The sequence below is a fragment of the Haliaeetus albicilla genome, chromosome 12 (genome assembly GCF_947461875.1).
Source record: "Haliaeetus albicilla chromosome 12, bHalAlb1.1, whole genome shotgun sequence".
NCBI classification, from domain to species: Eukaryota; Metazoa; Chordata; class Aves; order Accipitriformes; family Accipitridae; genus Haliaeetus; species Haliaeetus albicilla.
In genome coordinates, this window is record NC_091494.1 from 35,360,041 (window position 1) to 35,377,113 (window position 17,073).

General features: G+C 43.9%; 2 protein-coding genes across 9 annotated transcripts in view; one reads left to right on the forward strand and one right to left on the reverse strand.

Annotated features, from left to right (window-relative positions):
• SAP30BP (SAP30 binding protein) overlaps positions 1-7,729 on the reverse strand; it is a 32,525-nt gene extending 24,796 nt beyond the window's left edge. Inside the window, exons 1-3 of one of the 2 annotated variants that reach the window (XM_069799066.1) lie at positions 7,564-7,729; positions 7,298-7,407; positions 4,251-4,298 (exon numbers count right to left, since the gene is read on the reverse strand). In XM_069799066.1, the coding sequence (XP_069655167.1) occupies positions 4,251-4,298; positions 7,298-7,407; positions 7,564-7,678 (273 nt within the window). In that variant the 5' untranslated portion in view covers positions 7,679-7,729. The remainder of the gene's footprint in view (positions 1-4,250; positions 4,299-7,297; positions 7,408-7,563) is intronic. The other variant, XM_069799067.1, reaches the window with a different exon arrangement.
• An 18-nt stretch (positions 7,730-7,747) lies between these two features.
• RECQL5 (RecQ like helicase 5) overlaps positions 7,748-17,073 on the forward strand; it is a 39,708-nt gene continuing 30,382 nt past the window's right edge. For 3 of the 7 annotated variants that reach the window (XM_069799059.1, XM_069799062.1, XM_069799064.1), the window contains exons 1-8: positions 7,748-7,883; positions 8,453-8,583; positions 9,861-9,982; positions 11,830-12,348; positions 13,010-13,115; positions 13,615-13,726; positions 15,956-16,118; positions 16,476-16,558. In XM_069799059.1, the coding sequence (XP_069655160.1) occupies positions 8,463-8,583; positions 9,861-9,982; positions 11,830-12,348; positions 13,010-13,115; positions 13,615-13,726; positions 15,956-16,118; positions 16,476-16,558 (1,226 nt within the window). In that variant the 5' untranslated portion in view covers positions 7,748-7,883; positions 8,453-8,462. Of the gene's footprint in view, positions 7,884-7,945; positions 7,990-8,452; positions 8,584-9,860; positions 9,983-11,829; positions 12,349-13,009; positions 13,116-13,614; positions 13,727-15,955; positions 16,119-16,475; positions 16,563-17,073 lie in introns of those variants that run through there. The other 4 variants (XM_069799065.1, XM_069799060.1, XM_069799061.1 and 1 more) reach the window with 4 other exon arrangements.

Consider the following 17,073-nt stretch of genomic DNA (forward strand, 5'->3'; position numbering starts at 1 on the left):
TCCCAGTTTGGCTGGCTCTCCGTACAATACCACAAGGATGCAGAATGGACCCTTAAAACAAAACCAGAAAAGGAAAACATCAAACTAGTCACCTGCTTTGAAAAACTGTTACCATGTGTCAGCTATTCACTTGCCAAGGGAGTGGCAATATTTATCAGCTTTCCTGCACTGGCTAGTCCTGATACCACAATCAAGACTCAAGAGTTAATGATTTCCCCCTGTGAAAACTCCAGTGAACCAAGCTGCAGGGCTGGGCTCTGTCCTTGATCAACACTTGCAACCTGTTATTCATCCAGCCCTACAATATGAAGTACAGAATCCCTCAGGTAAGACTTGGAGCACAAGGTCAGTATTTCATTTAAGGTTCACTTTCCTTCTTCGTGCAGGGCTGGTCCACTTAGTGAGCTCTGAAGGCTTATATCTTATTACTGCATCAAGGCTGTAACCATAGCCAGCTGCTGGCAAGAGCCCAAGCAAATTGCACTCACTGCACAGCCCGTTAACCCTGATCATTCCAAAACAAAGCTGCCAGCAGAACACCAAATGAAAGACCCATTTCCAAAAAGTCCTTTGTTTTGTACCCACAGCTCCATCATCTGAGGAAAGGACACAAAGAACCCATCCAGGCTGTGAGATTCTGTCTTTTTAACGCCATGCCTTTGCCAACAGCTTCTGTTGACCATTTCTTTTCCCATCTAAGTAGAAGGCTTTGTTTCTGAAGTGCTTTTAAGACAGATGCTTGTTTACAGTTGGTAACTGCTCACTTAAAAGCAGGGAACCCTAAAGTGATTTTGGTCACTAACAAACGCGTCCTGTTCCAGAGCCTGAGTGGCTTTCATCCAGAGTGAAATTTGGAAGAGCACTTAGTTTTAGGTAGATTTGAATCTCCAGTTTTTCCATGAGTGCCTGAAGCACTTCAAAATGCAGTTACAGGATGTGATGTATCTGACTTTGCTACTTTAAGAGGAGGATTCTGCTTTTTGCTGCAAGCACACAGCATTCAGGACTGGTTCACTGAGCTTAGTAACAGTGAATCCTATGGGCCAGAAGTCTGCTCTGGAAGAATGCTTTCAGATGACTGATGAAGCTTAAATATTCTTCTACTCCTGGCACACACTTTCGCCCAAACAGGTGTATAGAAAAGTCTCCACCTATCTCTCTCTGAGGGTAGACAGAAAAGACCAGTTTGACATTACAGTGTTTGAACTTGAAAAGCTTATTGTGACTTTCTACTCAGCAGAAAAAACAACACAATGAAAGCTGCAGTCCCACCTAGCCCGTTATATTGACTTCACCTCTAGTGAGGAACAAGGGCTGTACAGACAGATGCACCTTCATCAAGATCAAGAAGGGCATACTCCCTGGAATCAAGATAAAAACCTGAGATAAATATAAATACCATAGGTAGGGTAGAAAAATATCTCCCCAGTGAGGCTATTTGAGGCCACTCTCTCCATCATCACTTTACCAGACAGTTTTTACATCATTCCCCACTTTGTCTCTTCAGTCTACACCCACAACTGACACCAACTGAACCTTCTGGAGGTTTTGTGTCTGCTACTATCAAAGTGCAGAATGAGGCCAAATCACCAGCAACATGGGAACTCCTCCACACAACCTGGTTCAAGTGTCCTGGTCAATTATTCAAGATATAATCTCAAAGTAGTTCATTCACTATATGTACAAAGAGGCAAAACACCAGAGAAAAATGCTGAATGTATATTCAGGGCTTGAAAAGACTACAATTAACTGATGAATTGCAACGGTTTTCTCATTCATGGATTTTAAAGGATTTACCTTCTGCGTACAGTCAGATTCAGACCCTGGAAAAGCCCTAGCCACATATAAAGGGCCTGTGATATCTATTTAAACACGTTTCCAGGTCTGTGATATCTTACAACATGCTCACAGAGCAAGAACAACTATGCACTCAGCTGGGACAAAACAAAATAAAGTTATCCGAAAGTGCTAGCAAGTTATAATCAAGCGCCTCACTTTTTGCCACACCTTGGATTTATAGTAACTACAGCTCTTACTCACTGGTTATCATAGATATTGCAAGCTTAAAACAATGAGGAAGAACGAGGAGAACACTGCCACTTGGTGGAAAAGGGGGATAGGAAACATTTGCAACTGCTCCAATGATGTTCCATCTCCCCCCATCCCGAGTGAATTTCTTAACAGCATGGCTAGTGCAATTCCATCAGTGCCCCACAAAATGCCATACAGCAACACACCTGCTCTACTGCCAGCACAGCACTGGGCTGCCTTGTAGTATGCTGCATAGCAAAGGTGTACTCCCCTAAATGCCAGCTGGCTATTTAGCTAGAATTCAAAAAAAACCCCAAAAGTCCAGAGGACGCTATTGCCTTTTTCACTTAAGTATGAAGACATCTATTAAGGATGACATGGAAGTCTGAAACTGCTGAAGTTCAGATTTGCTTCCCTGCTAATCTTCTCAAATCCTCACCCTTCATGCTGTGCTAGGATATAGCAGGAATTACATTTTACCTTTTTTTTTAAGTTTTACTTTAATTTATATTTTCAGTTCTTGCAGAGTTCCTATTGCAGAATGTACGCAAGATACCAAATGCTTTTAATACATTCAGTGTTGCTTGCTTCCCCACCAAAGCTGAAACACTGCTCCATGACCATGTGTAGCTCTTCAGAAGGGCAAAATGCACTTGGACAGTAGCACACAGAACTCACTGAAATCAGAAGGCTTTTTAAATGAGCCAACATGAAATGTCAGCAACGTATTAAAGCAGCAGCCACACAATTCAGTGGTAAGAATTCTGTAATGCATCATTACTCAGACAAGAGCTACTACATTCTGATTTTGTTCCCTCTTGCCAGATTTTTTCCCCATTGCCCTGAAGTACTAGAGCTCTTTTAGAGGAGTCAGAAATGCATACAATTGCAACAGGGCCCTACTACAGAGGTTGTGGTGATGTACAACATATCTCTCTTTTAAGGAAAAGTCATCTATCCTTCTTTCACAGTGCACATTGGAATCCAGCAGTTTTTACAGAAACATCTTGCTAGCATGCTTACCAGCCACAATGGCAAAAACTTAGAAGTAGAAAAAGGGTAAGAGAGATTATCTTTTCCTCTCTTCCAAAAAAACCGTGATTTATTTTCTTGTGACAAGGAAAGGAGACAATACATTCCATTTCCAAGTGTCTCCTACCTGTATGCCAAAGGCATTAATGGTATTCCACACACTGATGCAAGAGACTTCAACTGCAGTACAGCTGCCAAGATTTTCAACTATGTATCATTACAAACCCATAAAAATATTGTGGACACTGGAAGAAGGTGCTGCTACAAAACTCATTTAAGCACAATAGCTAAACACATTCATTCGCCTTCATCTTATCCTATCAAAGCCCTATGCTAATTCAAACACTCTACAGAATTTCAGTTTGCAGCACAGTCCTCTGGTTTTCTTAGCAAGGCTTAGAGACTGCCCTTGAGGAAGTTACTGGATAAAATAAAAGACCCTTGCAACTGTCATTCACTCGATATCCAACAAGACTGCTTATATTGCATGGGGGATTGAGCTAGCACAGAAATTTGAGCACAATTCTCTATAAAGTTTCAAATGGATTTGATCTTTTGACTGTCTTCCAGCTATTAGCCTGATATATGTTGCTATGTGCTGTTAAACACCTGTTTTTCAGCAGAAACAAGATGTAATCCCAAGATAAAGAGAAACTTCCACTATTTATGACAGCTATCATCTGGGGATCTTATTTCACTTTTTTAATTTCAAATACAACCTTTACAAAACAGCTTCATTCAGATGGACAGAAAGAGAGCTGGAGACAAGTGAATTGATTTTGACACATTTCATGACCTCTAGAAGCATAAGATCGTTTATTCATTAAGCTGTTCTATAAGAAGAAAGTATTCCAACTAATGCTGATCCTAAGAGAATTCTGTACTGAATACTCCATCTCCTAGACCACTGCAAAATAGGCAAGAAGCTGTCAGAAAACCCACCTCAGACCTAAGGTACACGATGGCTAAGTTCATGAATGTAGGTCTCGATCGTGACTCAGCCCATAGCCTAACTGGTAACTACCTTTGGCAGAAGCCAGAACTAAAGTCAAAAAAACACATTACAGCTACAAGGGAAGTATGAAACTAGCTAAGGAATATCACAAATGAACACCAAGCCATGCTGTTAAGACTTATTCCTCTTGTACTGAGCTTCCCCCCCACCACCATACCACACTTCCAAATACCTTTAGGTCACCAGCCTCAGGTTTTTCAGTCTCTGAATCGTCATCTTCCTACAAGACAAGAATTTACAGGATTAAGCTTAAAGAGCAGGCTTGGCAAGTAACTGCACTTACAGCAAAGGGCTTGCATTCAGCAGCCCAGCAGTAGTCGAAGACCCTTTCCACAGAAGTTAAATTTTGCCCCACCCACTCATGACCAGAAAACAAGTCCTACAGTCAGGGAAAGAAGTATTTGTTTGGTTCGGTTTTTTTTAGGCAAAAGCATCACTCAGCAGCAGATGTACCCTGCAAAACACATGCGGCTCCTGAATGCTCAGAACTAGACAATACAAAGCAAGAGAACTGGGGAAAAAGCATTTGTCATTTGATAATTCTGTCTTTTCCAGTTTGCATTTACCCCCGTTTAGCAGTACTCACAGAAAAAGCAGCATTTGCAAGACCTGTTATAATCCCAAGCATACATCAGCAACACACACAGGACACACAGTTGGCCTGCCATCCAACCAAACATGCAGGCTTGGTGAGGGTCTGGCCTAGCACCAAGTTCCAAAGATCCGGTGATGCCAGCTGACACCGCATCTTTCTTATTTGTGTAGTGCTGTTGCAGCCTCATTTGCAGATGACGTGAACAGGGCAAAGAACAGGGCAAATTTCTGCCCTGCGAGAGCCTGAAATACTGAACTCAGCCTTGCATAAGATTTTACACTGCGTGAGAAGCTCTAGCTTTGGTCCCAGCTGGTACATAAGCCTAACGTTCTACTGTCCTATGAGCTACTTCACTGGGGATCCTAGAGTTACCTATGTTCCTAGACATAAATACATCGTCTGGGTTCAAAACAAGTTTGAGGAGCAGAAAATGTTTTTCATGCTCAGACAACTCAGCAGAATGGTTTTTCCTCCAAACTTTGCCACAAATTTCAACTCTGGCCCCAAAACAAGAACTTGGTGTTTCAGTTTCAAAAAGAAAAACAAAAAAGTAGTGAGATGATTACATGCAACTCAAAGGAAGATTTTACAACAAAATGCCCACCTCAGAGTGTTAGCACATGAGCAAGTTCTGGCAAGGGAAGCTAGAGAATGACTACACAATAATGTCAGTAAGTTTTAATTGCCTGAATTAACGTGCATATCCCCACAGAAGTGGGACATCAAACTCCTTCACTTCAGCTGCTCTCCAGCTTATCTTTCTGAAACATGCATATATTCTAATAACTCAGTCTTAACTGTCAAAGTTTAATAACAGTAAATATTTAACTAGAAAAAAACCATAGTACCAAGTAACTTGGCATTTATCACAAATGAGATTCCTCTCCCCTCCACAGTCCCACCTATATCATAAAGGTAAAAGTCATTTTCAACAAAGCAGCAATGGGTTGATTCATTCACGTTATAGACAGGTAACTGAAACAGCTCTCAAAACCTCCTAACCTAGCAGGGGACATCTCTGAAACATCAACAAACAAAGAAGCATTACTGAGAACTGCCTTTGAAAAGACAGAGGCTTTTCAGTCACTGTTAAGGTAGATAATACAAGCACAGAGTTGTTTAGATAAAAGCCCAGGACAATCTAAGTCCAACTCATGCTGCTTTCTAAAAACAACAACTCATAATCAATATAAGCTACTAGCACAAGCAGTATCAAGGTAACTCTCGATTCTGGTCAAAGAATATTTAATGCAAAACCAAGCATTGCTCTCCTGCAACAAGACTGGAGAGAAGGCACCCTGTGTAACCTGCGCACATCTGTACAGTGACCACAAACATATGCAAGACCTACGGGCTCACACCAGAGTGACTTGATCAATTGCCATTACTTGACAGCAAGTTGTACCTCCCAGATAATGGACAGCTGCAATCTGCACTGAAAATTGTGCATGCAATAAAGGCTACTCCATTTACTTGCCCATTTGTCAATGCAAACTAAGCACAGCTGATCTTGACAAACATCTGGATCACACCTACCACTTTCTTCAAACTAAAGACATCTCATTGAAGGAGGGTCTACAGGTTTTGGATATAAAAAGAAGGATCACTAAAGCAGTAAAGAAACATTATTACTTTGCTTGGCCAAAGGCCAGGAGCAGACCCTGAATACTATTGCTTGTCTCTTCTCCAGTTAGCAATAGAACAAAACCAAAAGCAAGAACAAGAGACAAATTTCTTGTCTGCTACTTGGGAAAACAGATGGCAGAAACAGTGAGTGTCTCATAAGAGACTGATCTAATGCACACAAAGTAGACTTTACTGAGGAAATGTTACAGTAACATAACCCTGTTTCTTTCCTCTACTGAATAGCCAAAACACTAGAACAGGGACAAGATAACATATTCTTAATGTGGTGGTAAGCGGAAGGCTGATGAGAAAGAAAGGAGACAAGAACCTCACTCCCCAGTCCCCACAAACTTATCATGTTGTTCTTACAGATACATGACAGAACTATATAACCTTTTGTGTATTACAGCTGCACTTATAGGCAGTGAGCTACAATGTCTCACAATGCATCAGTTGACTCGGTATTTAGGTGATGTTATACACATGCCATGCACCTCTGACAAACAAAAGCCACTCACACCTAGACAGGACACTGATACATCAAGGTAACCTGATGTAGTGAGTGGGTTGAGTTATACATAAAAGAATAATTTAGGACATCACAGAACTTTATTCTTTTTAATCCTCCAACTGACCATGCAACAGCATATTCCTTTTACGAGGTTTTCATATATGTCAACTATGTTTAAAGAATAATTTTCATTTAGTGTAGCTGTTGATTTGTACCAGCCTTTTTCCCATAAAAGTCAAATGCCATCAGCACAGTTAGTAACAAAGAACATGAGCTGCGCCAAGCTGCCGATGGGTTTTAAGGCAAATGCTTTCTACTTGAAAACAAAGCAAACATAAGTATTTTGAGAGTGCCAAAACCAACACCAGGAGTCAGATATTCCGGGTTCCATCATGGTTGCCACTCAGAGGCTTTCTTTGGAGAGAGAAAAGCCTCTGCAACGTGTGAAAGCAGTCAGGGCAAGCTCTCAGAGCACAGAGGTACTTACTGACTGCCTGCTGTTCTCATCATCCTCTTCTTCATACCCGTCCTCGTCCCCCTCCAGGCGGGTGAAGTCGTCGTCTCCGTACCCAACCGAGACGAGGCCTCCTTTCTCTCCTAAAGAGGAAGAGAAAAGGAAAACCACGAGGGAAAGGGAGGTGGCAACGAGCGGGGCCTTCCTCTCACAGAGGGGAAGGCGGCGGGCCGGGGCAGACTTCCCCCGCGCGGCCCGCCCCGGCCCGCCGCCTTCCCCGGCCCTCTCCCTGCCCTCACCCGTAGCCGCTCCCCCATCGCTTCCCGCCGTCCCGGCCTCGCTGTCCGACTCCGGGTCCGAATCCTCAGCATAAACCGCCAACGAAGAGAGGACGCTCCGCTTCGCCGCCGCCATCTTCCGCCTCCGCCGCGGCGGACTTCCGGCGCGCAGAGATGACGCACGCAGCGCGGTTGCCATAGCAACACCGCCCGTCTTCTTCCGCCTTAAGCGGGCTCACGTTAAACCGGGAAAGCTCCGGCGTCCGCGCACAGCGAGAGGAGAAAACCCCTCAGCGAGGCGGAGCAGGGTTCCTGTGGGGGAGGGAGAGGAAAGATAAAAGGTGCGCGGCCTGTTTATAGTGGGGGGATGGTCCTTTAAGAGCTGTTTCTGACGTCATTACGTGGCGCCACGACAGCAGCTGCCGAACCCTGACCAACTGTGAGAGGGTGGGGGTCGGGGCCGGGGCGAGGAGGGGAGGGGAGGGGACGGGACGGGACGGGACGGGACGGGACACGAGGCGGTGGAAGGATACAGCCTGCGTGGGGAGGGGGGGTGTGGGTGAGAAGGACCCCGTCGTGTCCCGTCCCCCCACCATATCGGGGTGCGGGCGGGTTTGGGGGGCAGCGGGGTCCCCCCCACCGCTGTGGCCCTCCTCAGCCCCCAGCGGTACCCGGCCTGTGCCCCATGGGGAGGCCTCAGCGGGGGTCTGTCTCAGAATAAACGATGTTGGGGTCCCCTCCACTGAGGAGGCCTGGATAGCATCCTTGGGGGGGGGAGGGGCTAAAAAAAGGGAGCCTGGCAGGGCAGCCATGGGGGAGGTCGCGCAGGTGGCAACGAGATGGGGCAGGCCTCAGCCAGAGGAGGGTGACAGCATTCGGGTTGAGCGTTGGTTCCTGTCACTGTTCACAGTTTCTCTAAGATGAGCGGCGAGGCTCCCCCGGGCCTGGAAGGCAGGGTCCGGAAAACACTGCGAAAGGTCTTTGGGTTTGAGTCCTTCAAGACTTCCCTGCAGGAAAACGCGACCATGGCTGTGGCGAGAGGTGAGGCTTGGCATCAGAAAGATGTGAAACATATCTGGTTTTCCATCTTCCTGTGAGGGTGATACTGCAGGAGTTGGTATCGCACCTGTTTTGAGGAGACGCATCACTTGGACTAGGCAGGACCAGCCAGCTCTCCAAGCCCTCTGAGGCCTCTTCTGCTCTGAGATCATTTCAGCGGCACAGGAGCATAAGCATGTGTTGCACACAAACTCTCTGAGCACAGCTTTGCCCTGCCTGTTTTCCTTTGCATTTGTTTTGTAACACCACTATTGCATCAACTAGGAAATAGGAAATGTTAAAGTGCAGTACTGTTGGTGTCTCCTCTGGAGGCATCTGCCAGCATGTTTATGGTCAGATGAGGTCAAAACTGTTCATAAATGTATACATTTTAAGAGTAAACCTGTCCTTGTGTTAGAGGTGATGCCAGTAGAAGACTTGATTTCCTGGCATCGTTCATATCTGTTCTCTGAATCATGTGGCCGTTATCAGAAACATGATTTTGCTGCTGTTAACATATCGACCAGCCTACCGCTGTTGGTTGGACAGGCACGTCACACAAACAAGCTGCCAGCTGTCAGGTCCCCTGGCAGGTCTTGCAATGTGAATCAGAACAGTGTCAAACTCGGCACTCAGGATATAATTACAGTTTTCATCTATCTACAGCAGCTATGCAGACGTGCTGTTGACAACAGACCAGCCAAAATTGGTGTTCGGCCAGCAGGGTGTCTCTCCCTATTAACATTGCATGCACTGGCATCAACCTGACTTGCAGTGGATGCTGTTTAGCGCAGTGACAGTTACTAACTGCACAATATTATCTATGTGGGTGAGATTTCCAACCCTTATTTCTTATGAGGTACCTTTGTGGGACAAGCTTTAAGAGGATGTGGTAAAGATCTGTCATGGGGCTGGTAATTTGGTAACTGGAGGTCTGAAGATGAGTGAAGGCAACTCGTCTGGAAGAGAATTAGCATGAATAACTTGTTTAACTTCTCTTTATCTTGGTTTCTGTGTATCTTCTGGTACTTTTGTAAGGCTGTTTCTAAATGTTTACAAAGCAATCAGAGATTCTTTGAAGGAAACCATTGCAGGCATGCAAAGTATTGCTATGCTTTTAGAACCTAAAATGAAGTGTCTTTTGTTGGTATGCCACATGGTACGTGCACACATACGCCGTTTCTCACAGTTTACAAGCCATTGTGCTCACCCCTCCAGACAGGGCCCTGGGAACTCACCATCACTCAGTAGCCTTGAGCTTTCTTCTGTTGTCTTTGCAGGCGAGAAGGATGTCTTTGTATGCATGCCCACAGGGGCAGGGAAATCCTTGTGCTACCAGCTTCCTGCAGTTCTGGCAGTGGGCATCACCATTGTCATTTCACCTCTGATTGCACTGATTCAGGTAACTGTCTCCTGTTAGCTGTGGAAAAGCAGGCAGTGAAGGGGGTCGCGAGACGCTGGAGGCACAGCTGCCTCTTGTCTTTCTGTTCATGAGTCTGCTGTTGGCCTCCCTCTGGATTGTCATCTTGATGTCTCAGTGTGTTTTCCTTACCCTGGTGATAGGTGAAGAGACTGCAACTTAGCTGCAGAGCAGAGTAACTCTGGTGTGATACTACGCAGCTCTCTAAAAGGAGGTTTTTCTTCTTTAATAATAACCTAGTGGTTTTTATAACTGAGCCTTTCTCCAGTTTCTCCAGTTGTGTTTCACCTCCAGTGTGCTATACAGAAGCAGCAGAGTACCTTAAATGGACCAAACTGTATCTTTCCCCAGAAGAAAACTGCCATTTTACCTATAAAGTAATAACTCTGGGAATGATGAAGTTGTCTTTGAGGGCATAATTTGTTCTGCATCAAAATGTCTTTTTCTTGTGGTCAGTCTTTCTGTCATGGGAAGAAGCTGGTTTAGCAGAGCTGCTCCTTGAGCACTTTCATCTGAGACACCTTTTTTTTCCTGTATTTTGCCTCTTCTACTGTTTCATCACCTGTTCAGAGAAACACCTCCCTGTAAGAGCAGCTGTAGCATTGCTTAGACTTCTGTAGAGCATCTGATTAACATTATGTGATATCTGGTGTTGTAGGCTGCTGTTTTGGGTTTTGTGGTGTTTGTTGGGTTTTTTTAACTAATTTACGGTCTTAATGTAATACATTTTAAGAATTGAGAGCAGGGTTGGTGATACATCTCAAAAAGGTGTTATAAATAGTGAATTTGTTCCAAGTGAGAGGATTTCTAATTAAGCTCCAGAACAGGCAATATTTTGTCAGTGGAATGGAGGTTAAAAAAGTTATCACTGTAAGATTTGCAGGTGAAGCAGAATGTGTCACAGTGACAAATAGGTTGAAATGGGCTCATTGAGTCTTAGGGAACAGAGCTGGAATGAACCTTCAGACATCTTCTCATCAAGCCCTGAGATGGGGTGGCTATGCCTGAAATGATCATGATGTATTTCACTGTAGCCAAACTTCAAGAGCTTAGTCTGTGTAGTTTATTATAGGGAAGGCTGAGAGTTGACTTTGTGAACAGAACAGTGGATATTAAATCAATCACTGCAAACAGTTATTGAGTAAAATAATGAGATATCCATTTGTCAGGACTATTCATATCTTCTGAAATGTTATGTGCTAGTCAAATGCAAGTGAACAGCTCAGTGTAGGGGTAGGGTGGTGAATTTGTATGCCCAGTGTTCATCTGGATGTATCTGGATGTGATGCCATGTTTTCTTCTTGGTTTTCATGGCATGATTCTCATCCAGACTTGGTTCTGTTGCAGTGGTGATTTGCATGATCCTTGTATTTTGTCCTATCTCAGCTGTGCTCCTTTAGCTATTTTGGAATGAAATGCACTCTGTTATTGTAGGGCGGTGGTATTCATTTTCCATCTGTGACTTCCTGATAGTGTAAATCCTGAGACGTGTTGGTGGCTTGTTTCAGGTCACTGTGGCTATGATGAGTTATTTTGCACAGATCCCTGCTGGTGTTCCCTAGCAGCAAAAAGACTGTCTTAAAGTGAATGGATGCACAAAAATGCAGTTGGATGTAAGAGCTGGACAGATATACTTACAGCTGAACATAAAGGCATCTAGAGTTGAAGTTCTGAATACCCAGACTGTAGGTGTATGTTGTCCTGAGACTGGATCCTGGAGGTGGAAGTTGGGGCCTCACCTGGATCTTCCTAGTAGTCTTTCTTGGTGATAGTGACTTTCTTTATTTCCATTTGCTTTTCATTTAATTTTAATTTTGTATTTACTCTAGGATCAAGTGGATCACTTGCTGGCTCTGAAGATCAAAGCCTGCTCTCTGAACTCCAAGCTTTCTGCCCAGGAAAAGAAGACCATCCTGGCTGACTTAGCAAGTGAGAAGCCCCAAGTAAAGCTCCTGTACATCACCCCAGAGATGGCAGCTGCCTCTTCCTTCCAACCTACCCTGAACTCTCTGGTGTCCCGAAACCTCTTGTCCTACCTGATAATTGATGAAGCGCACTGCGTCTCTCAGTGGGGACACGATTTCCGTCCTGACTACCTACGACTGGGCACCTTGCGCACTCGCATACCCAATACACCATGCGTTGCCTTGACTGCCACTGCCACCAAAGAGGTCCAGGAGGACATTGTGGCAGCACTTAAGCTAAAGCAGCCGCTTTCCACATTTAAGACTCCTTGCTTCAGATCTAACTTGTTCTATGATGTGCAGTTCAAAGAGCTCTTAACTGATCCATATGCCAACTTGAAGGATTTCTGTCTGAAGGCACTTGAAGTGAAGAACACCACTGGGGTAGGTTTTATATTTGGGGAAGAAGGCTAAAATGAACAAAATCTACCTTAATGGTCACTGACCTTCCAGTGGTTGGTATGGCCCTGACAGGTCTGTGGCAGGGAAGGAGGAGGTCCCTGGAAGGGAAGTGCTGGGGTATATTTTTTAGTTCCTCTAAAATAGGTAGAATGTGAAGGCTATGTTCTTTTCAGAGGTGTTCTCAGAAACGGGTTGGTCTGAAAGAAAATGCATTAGGAATGTGCAACTAACATTTCTGTCTTGGTTTGTCATGTCCCAGGCAATCATTGTATGTTTGATTGTGTTCTGCTCTTCTAGTGTGGCGAGGGTGAACAGAAGCATTTGGAGTGTTGTATTGAATCTCCTGCTCTAACACTAGTTCCCAAAATAACTCTTAAGCAACTCAGTTATAGCTTCTGCACCTGAGTTTATCTGTAAGGCGGAGGGAGACTGCTTCTTGCCTTGTGCCTGCTGGGGACCATATTTGATCAATGTTAGGCCTTGTAGGACTTGTAAGGAAACTTTCTTTATATCTGATTTACTTTTTTTGCTGCAACAGTATCTTTCAGTTGCTAGGAAATCAGCTTGGAGAAGAGATTAGCTTTAGGCAGCTTTGTTGATTTGCTTCAGACAGCGTCACAGACTTTCACTCCTGTCTGCCCAGGTGTACTCCGGTTGTGGCATTGTGTACTGCAGGATGAGGGATGTGTGTGACCAGCTGGCTATTGAACTGAGCTACCGAGGAGTGAAAGCCAAGGCGTATCACGCAGGTATTGGAAGCTGCATCTGCATCTCTTGGTAGCTGGTAGAACTGAACTGTACCACCTTTAAGGCCTGGGTTGGGGCTACCTAGAAAACAGCTTTCTAGGCATGGTCTGCAATGTGTCTGATGCTCACGCGTCAGGTCTGTGAGGTAAGTGTGGGGCCTTCAACAGAATGGCATTCCCTTCACTCCAGAACTGTTGGTTTTGTTGGATCTTGCATGGCCTAAATATAACTGCTTTTATCGCAGGAGGGATCTGAATTTTTTCTCTTTGGAATAGAAACAGCCTCTGCTGACTTCTGCTTGATCACAGGCCAATTTAAACATGGGCAGAGAGGAGTGTGTACATCAGTCCATCAGTCTGTTTTAGTGAGGGGGTTGGCTCGCAATGGGGGAATGGAAGAGGAAGAAAATCTTCGTTTCTTTTCTTTTTTCTTTTTCTTTTTTTTTTGTTTTTTTTTTTGTTGTTGTTGTTGTTGCTACCTTCCCTCTTTTTCTCTTCCTAGGACTCAAGGCAGCTGACAGGACTTCAATCCAGAATGAATGGATGGAGGAGAAGATCCCAGTTATTGTTGCAACCATCAGTTTTGGAATGGGAGTAGACAAAGCAAACGTCAGGTGTGTAAGGCTGTGTTGTGCACCACCAGAGCCTGAAACCTGAGCAGTGGAAAGAGAAAGCCTCAGTCTCTCTGTTACCTGATACACCTGACTAAAATGCCTGATGAACACTTGCTAAACCCCACAAAAACAGAGCTGGAGTTTTTTTATCTTAGAAGCAGCAAAAACAAATCTGGAAGGGTTTTGTAAAGAAATTAAAAACAAGGCACCAGAGCTCCTCTTTGCCAGTCATCATCAAAGCCAAGAAAATGGGAGGAATGCTTGGTTTTTGCCACACCCTTCAGGATTTCAAAAAGAGCCATCTCAGTGCAATCACAGCTGTCCCTTTCACTTCTCTTAGTGCAATAGCTGCTGTTAAAAAGCAGTGGGAAGGAAAGCTGCAACTCAAATAATTCATACACCCTCTACTAAAATAGTCAGAGCCAGCTTTTTTTAGAGATGTCCTTTTGCAATGCAATGGGGAAAAAATAGTAGTTCACAAATGGCAATAACCATATAAAAAAAATACAGCTCTAGTCCAAGGACAGAAACTTTGCACATGTTTGCAATTGCTGTTCCTCTGGGACTTCTAAAACTGTCACCGTAATTGCTCTGTGGTGTTAGAATTCCTGCACCACAGTATAGCTGTGCTGAGTTAGTATTGTGAGCTGTGATCAGTTAGTAGAGGGATAACTCAGGTGCAGCTCACACAACACCCCACACAGACCTGGTCTTTACTCTAAAATCCACATAAAGTAATTGCTCTGAACGCTGTGGGAGAGGAGCAGGACATCATTGAGACAATCACATCAGTTCACAACTGTGCCATTTTTCTGTCTGTGTCACTGTGCTGCCAGATAACAGGATCCCATAGCAGTGACAGACTATTTTACTGCTTGATGCATGTTACCCAACAGAGAAATGAGAAGTATCCTAGGAAAGCAGCATAAATTAATGACCTGCTGAAACCACTTTGCCCTGTTCAGTACAGTAGTCATTAAAAAAAGGCAAAGAGTAACTGAAATGCATAGGGCTGATTGAGTGTGAAATATAGCTGAAATATGCTTGTAATATAGTTAGTTTCCAAGGAATGGAGTTAAAATGGCTCTTTACAGGATGTTTTTTAATAGTTTAAAGGACTTTATACCCAAGCCCAGGCAACAAGGCACTGCTGCTTAGCCTTCACTCTATCTCAGCAGAGTTCTGAGTATTCATGCATACGTTATCAAGTAAGATCGGGTCTGACTAGTTCTGGAGGTGACTCTTCTGTACAAAAGGGAGAACAAAGTTGTCTCTTTTTCTGATGGGATCTGCTCCTTTCTGTTCACTGCTACTTCAGTTTTGTTTGAGATTATTTATCAATTCCTTCAGTAAACTTCCTGATGGGGATTGAATGTGTAGGGGTCTGATGCTTCCTGCCTGGCCTGTTCCTGGAGTATTTGTGTTTGAAGAAACATGTTTGCTTGCTTTTGTCATTTAATCTTTTGCCACACCCATATGCATCATACCTGCCTCTGGGACATGCTGGTTTTGAGGCAGACTGGTATTTAAAACATTGGCAGCATTACTGTACTGTAAAATCCTCTCAACACAGATATAAGCTGAATTGCTGAATAGTCAAGTACAAGCAGGTTTAAAGCAGTCTTGCACTGGTGTGTTGAAAACCTTCCTTCAGAGATTACATAAAGTTTAGTAATGATTCTAGAGTCATACTTGCTGGCTAGGAAGGATGCCTTCATCTACAAGTGAGCTTGGTGAGACAGAATTACCCATGCAGACTTTGTTGGCAAAGAAGTGTCTTTTTAAAATTGAGTATTTCAAAATGTGTTCTGTAATGTTCAAATTGTGTTCCACAAAACAAGTAGGACTTCTTTATTTATGCTGTATTTTATGGTAAAATCTCCCAGACTCTGTAAATCAATGTTCTTATTTTCAGTCTTCATAGCTGTACAATTGTATACACATTTGGGATATTCATGTGCTCATTCTTTTCTGTCCATTTGGACTGGCATCCTGCTCACATGTTGTTCAGGTGCATTTGTTTTCTTAGAGCTCTGCTGCTTTCCTTGTGTCTCGTGTTAAGAGGGCTTAAATTTCTGTGTGCAGGATCCCTTGCTCTGCTAAATCCTCTGTCTTTTATGCTTTTGCTGCCCTATTTTTTACTGTTGTTGTCCACAAACAACACAATTATGTATGCAGTGATCTGAAAAACCTGCAGCCTTATGTTTCCTGTTGTCTTATCACATGCAGATTTGTTGCCCATTGGAATATTGCTAAGTCAATGGCTGGATATTACCAGGAGTCTGGCAGAGCTGGAAGAGATGGGAAGCCATCCTGCTGCCGCCTCTATTACTCAAGGAATGACCGGGATCAAGTCAGCTTCCTGATTAAGAAGGAGCTCTCTAACATCCAAGTAAGATCTGCAGAATAGCATCCACCTGCCTAGATATGCTGCCTTTGCTCTAATGTGGTTTGCCCGCAGTGATCTCTGAATAGGCAAAGATGAAATGAGTTTTTCTGGGTCTAGAGCTATCTGTAGCCCTGTTTCAAGGGATAGCAGAAGGGAGCGAAGCAGGAAGGGAAGAGTTGCCAGACCCAGCTCCAGCTCTATTAGAGGCATGGGTGAGCAGAAGTGTGGAGCAGAGACAGGGTGGTGTCGGTGCCTGTTTGCCATATTGATCAGAAGGGTTGGATTTGGTCATCACTATAGTTTCTTTATCTGTTTATATTTAAATTGAAGTCTATAGTTATTGTCTCTCTCTACTTTCAGGAAAAAAAAGGCACCTTAAAAGAATCTGACAAAGCTGTGATGACAGCTTTTGATGCCATTGTGAACTTCTGCGAGGAGCTGGGGTGAGTGCACTTCTTTCAAACACTGTTTAATATTGGGGAAACCATGCCCTGTTCCTTCCGAGGCACTGTTATGTCTGAGATCTTGCATGTCCAGGAAAAAGAAAATACTGAATGAATTGCCTGATATTTTGCTGTCTGGACTGAGGACGGTGTTCCTGAGACATCTCTTACTCCCACCTCTGAGTTAACAGAAATGTTGGTCTTGGAGCCTGATCAAGTGATGTGGTGATGTTAAACTATAACTCCTCTGGCTATGAATTTTACTATGTTCTATCTTTGATGATAGGTTGACTTAGTTGTATTTGCTTTTGTTATGACTCTTTCCTCCTTCATTACATTATCTCTCTTCTAAGGAGGCAAACGGACAGCCTAATCAGCATGGGATAGAAGCATTCAGATTTAACATTTAGAGAAATCTCAGGGGCTCCACTCTGCAAAGTACTAGGTATCTGTGATTCTCATTGACCTTAGAAGGAGCTGATGGTGCTTAGAATGTTTCAGAAACAGGCCCAAAT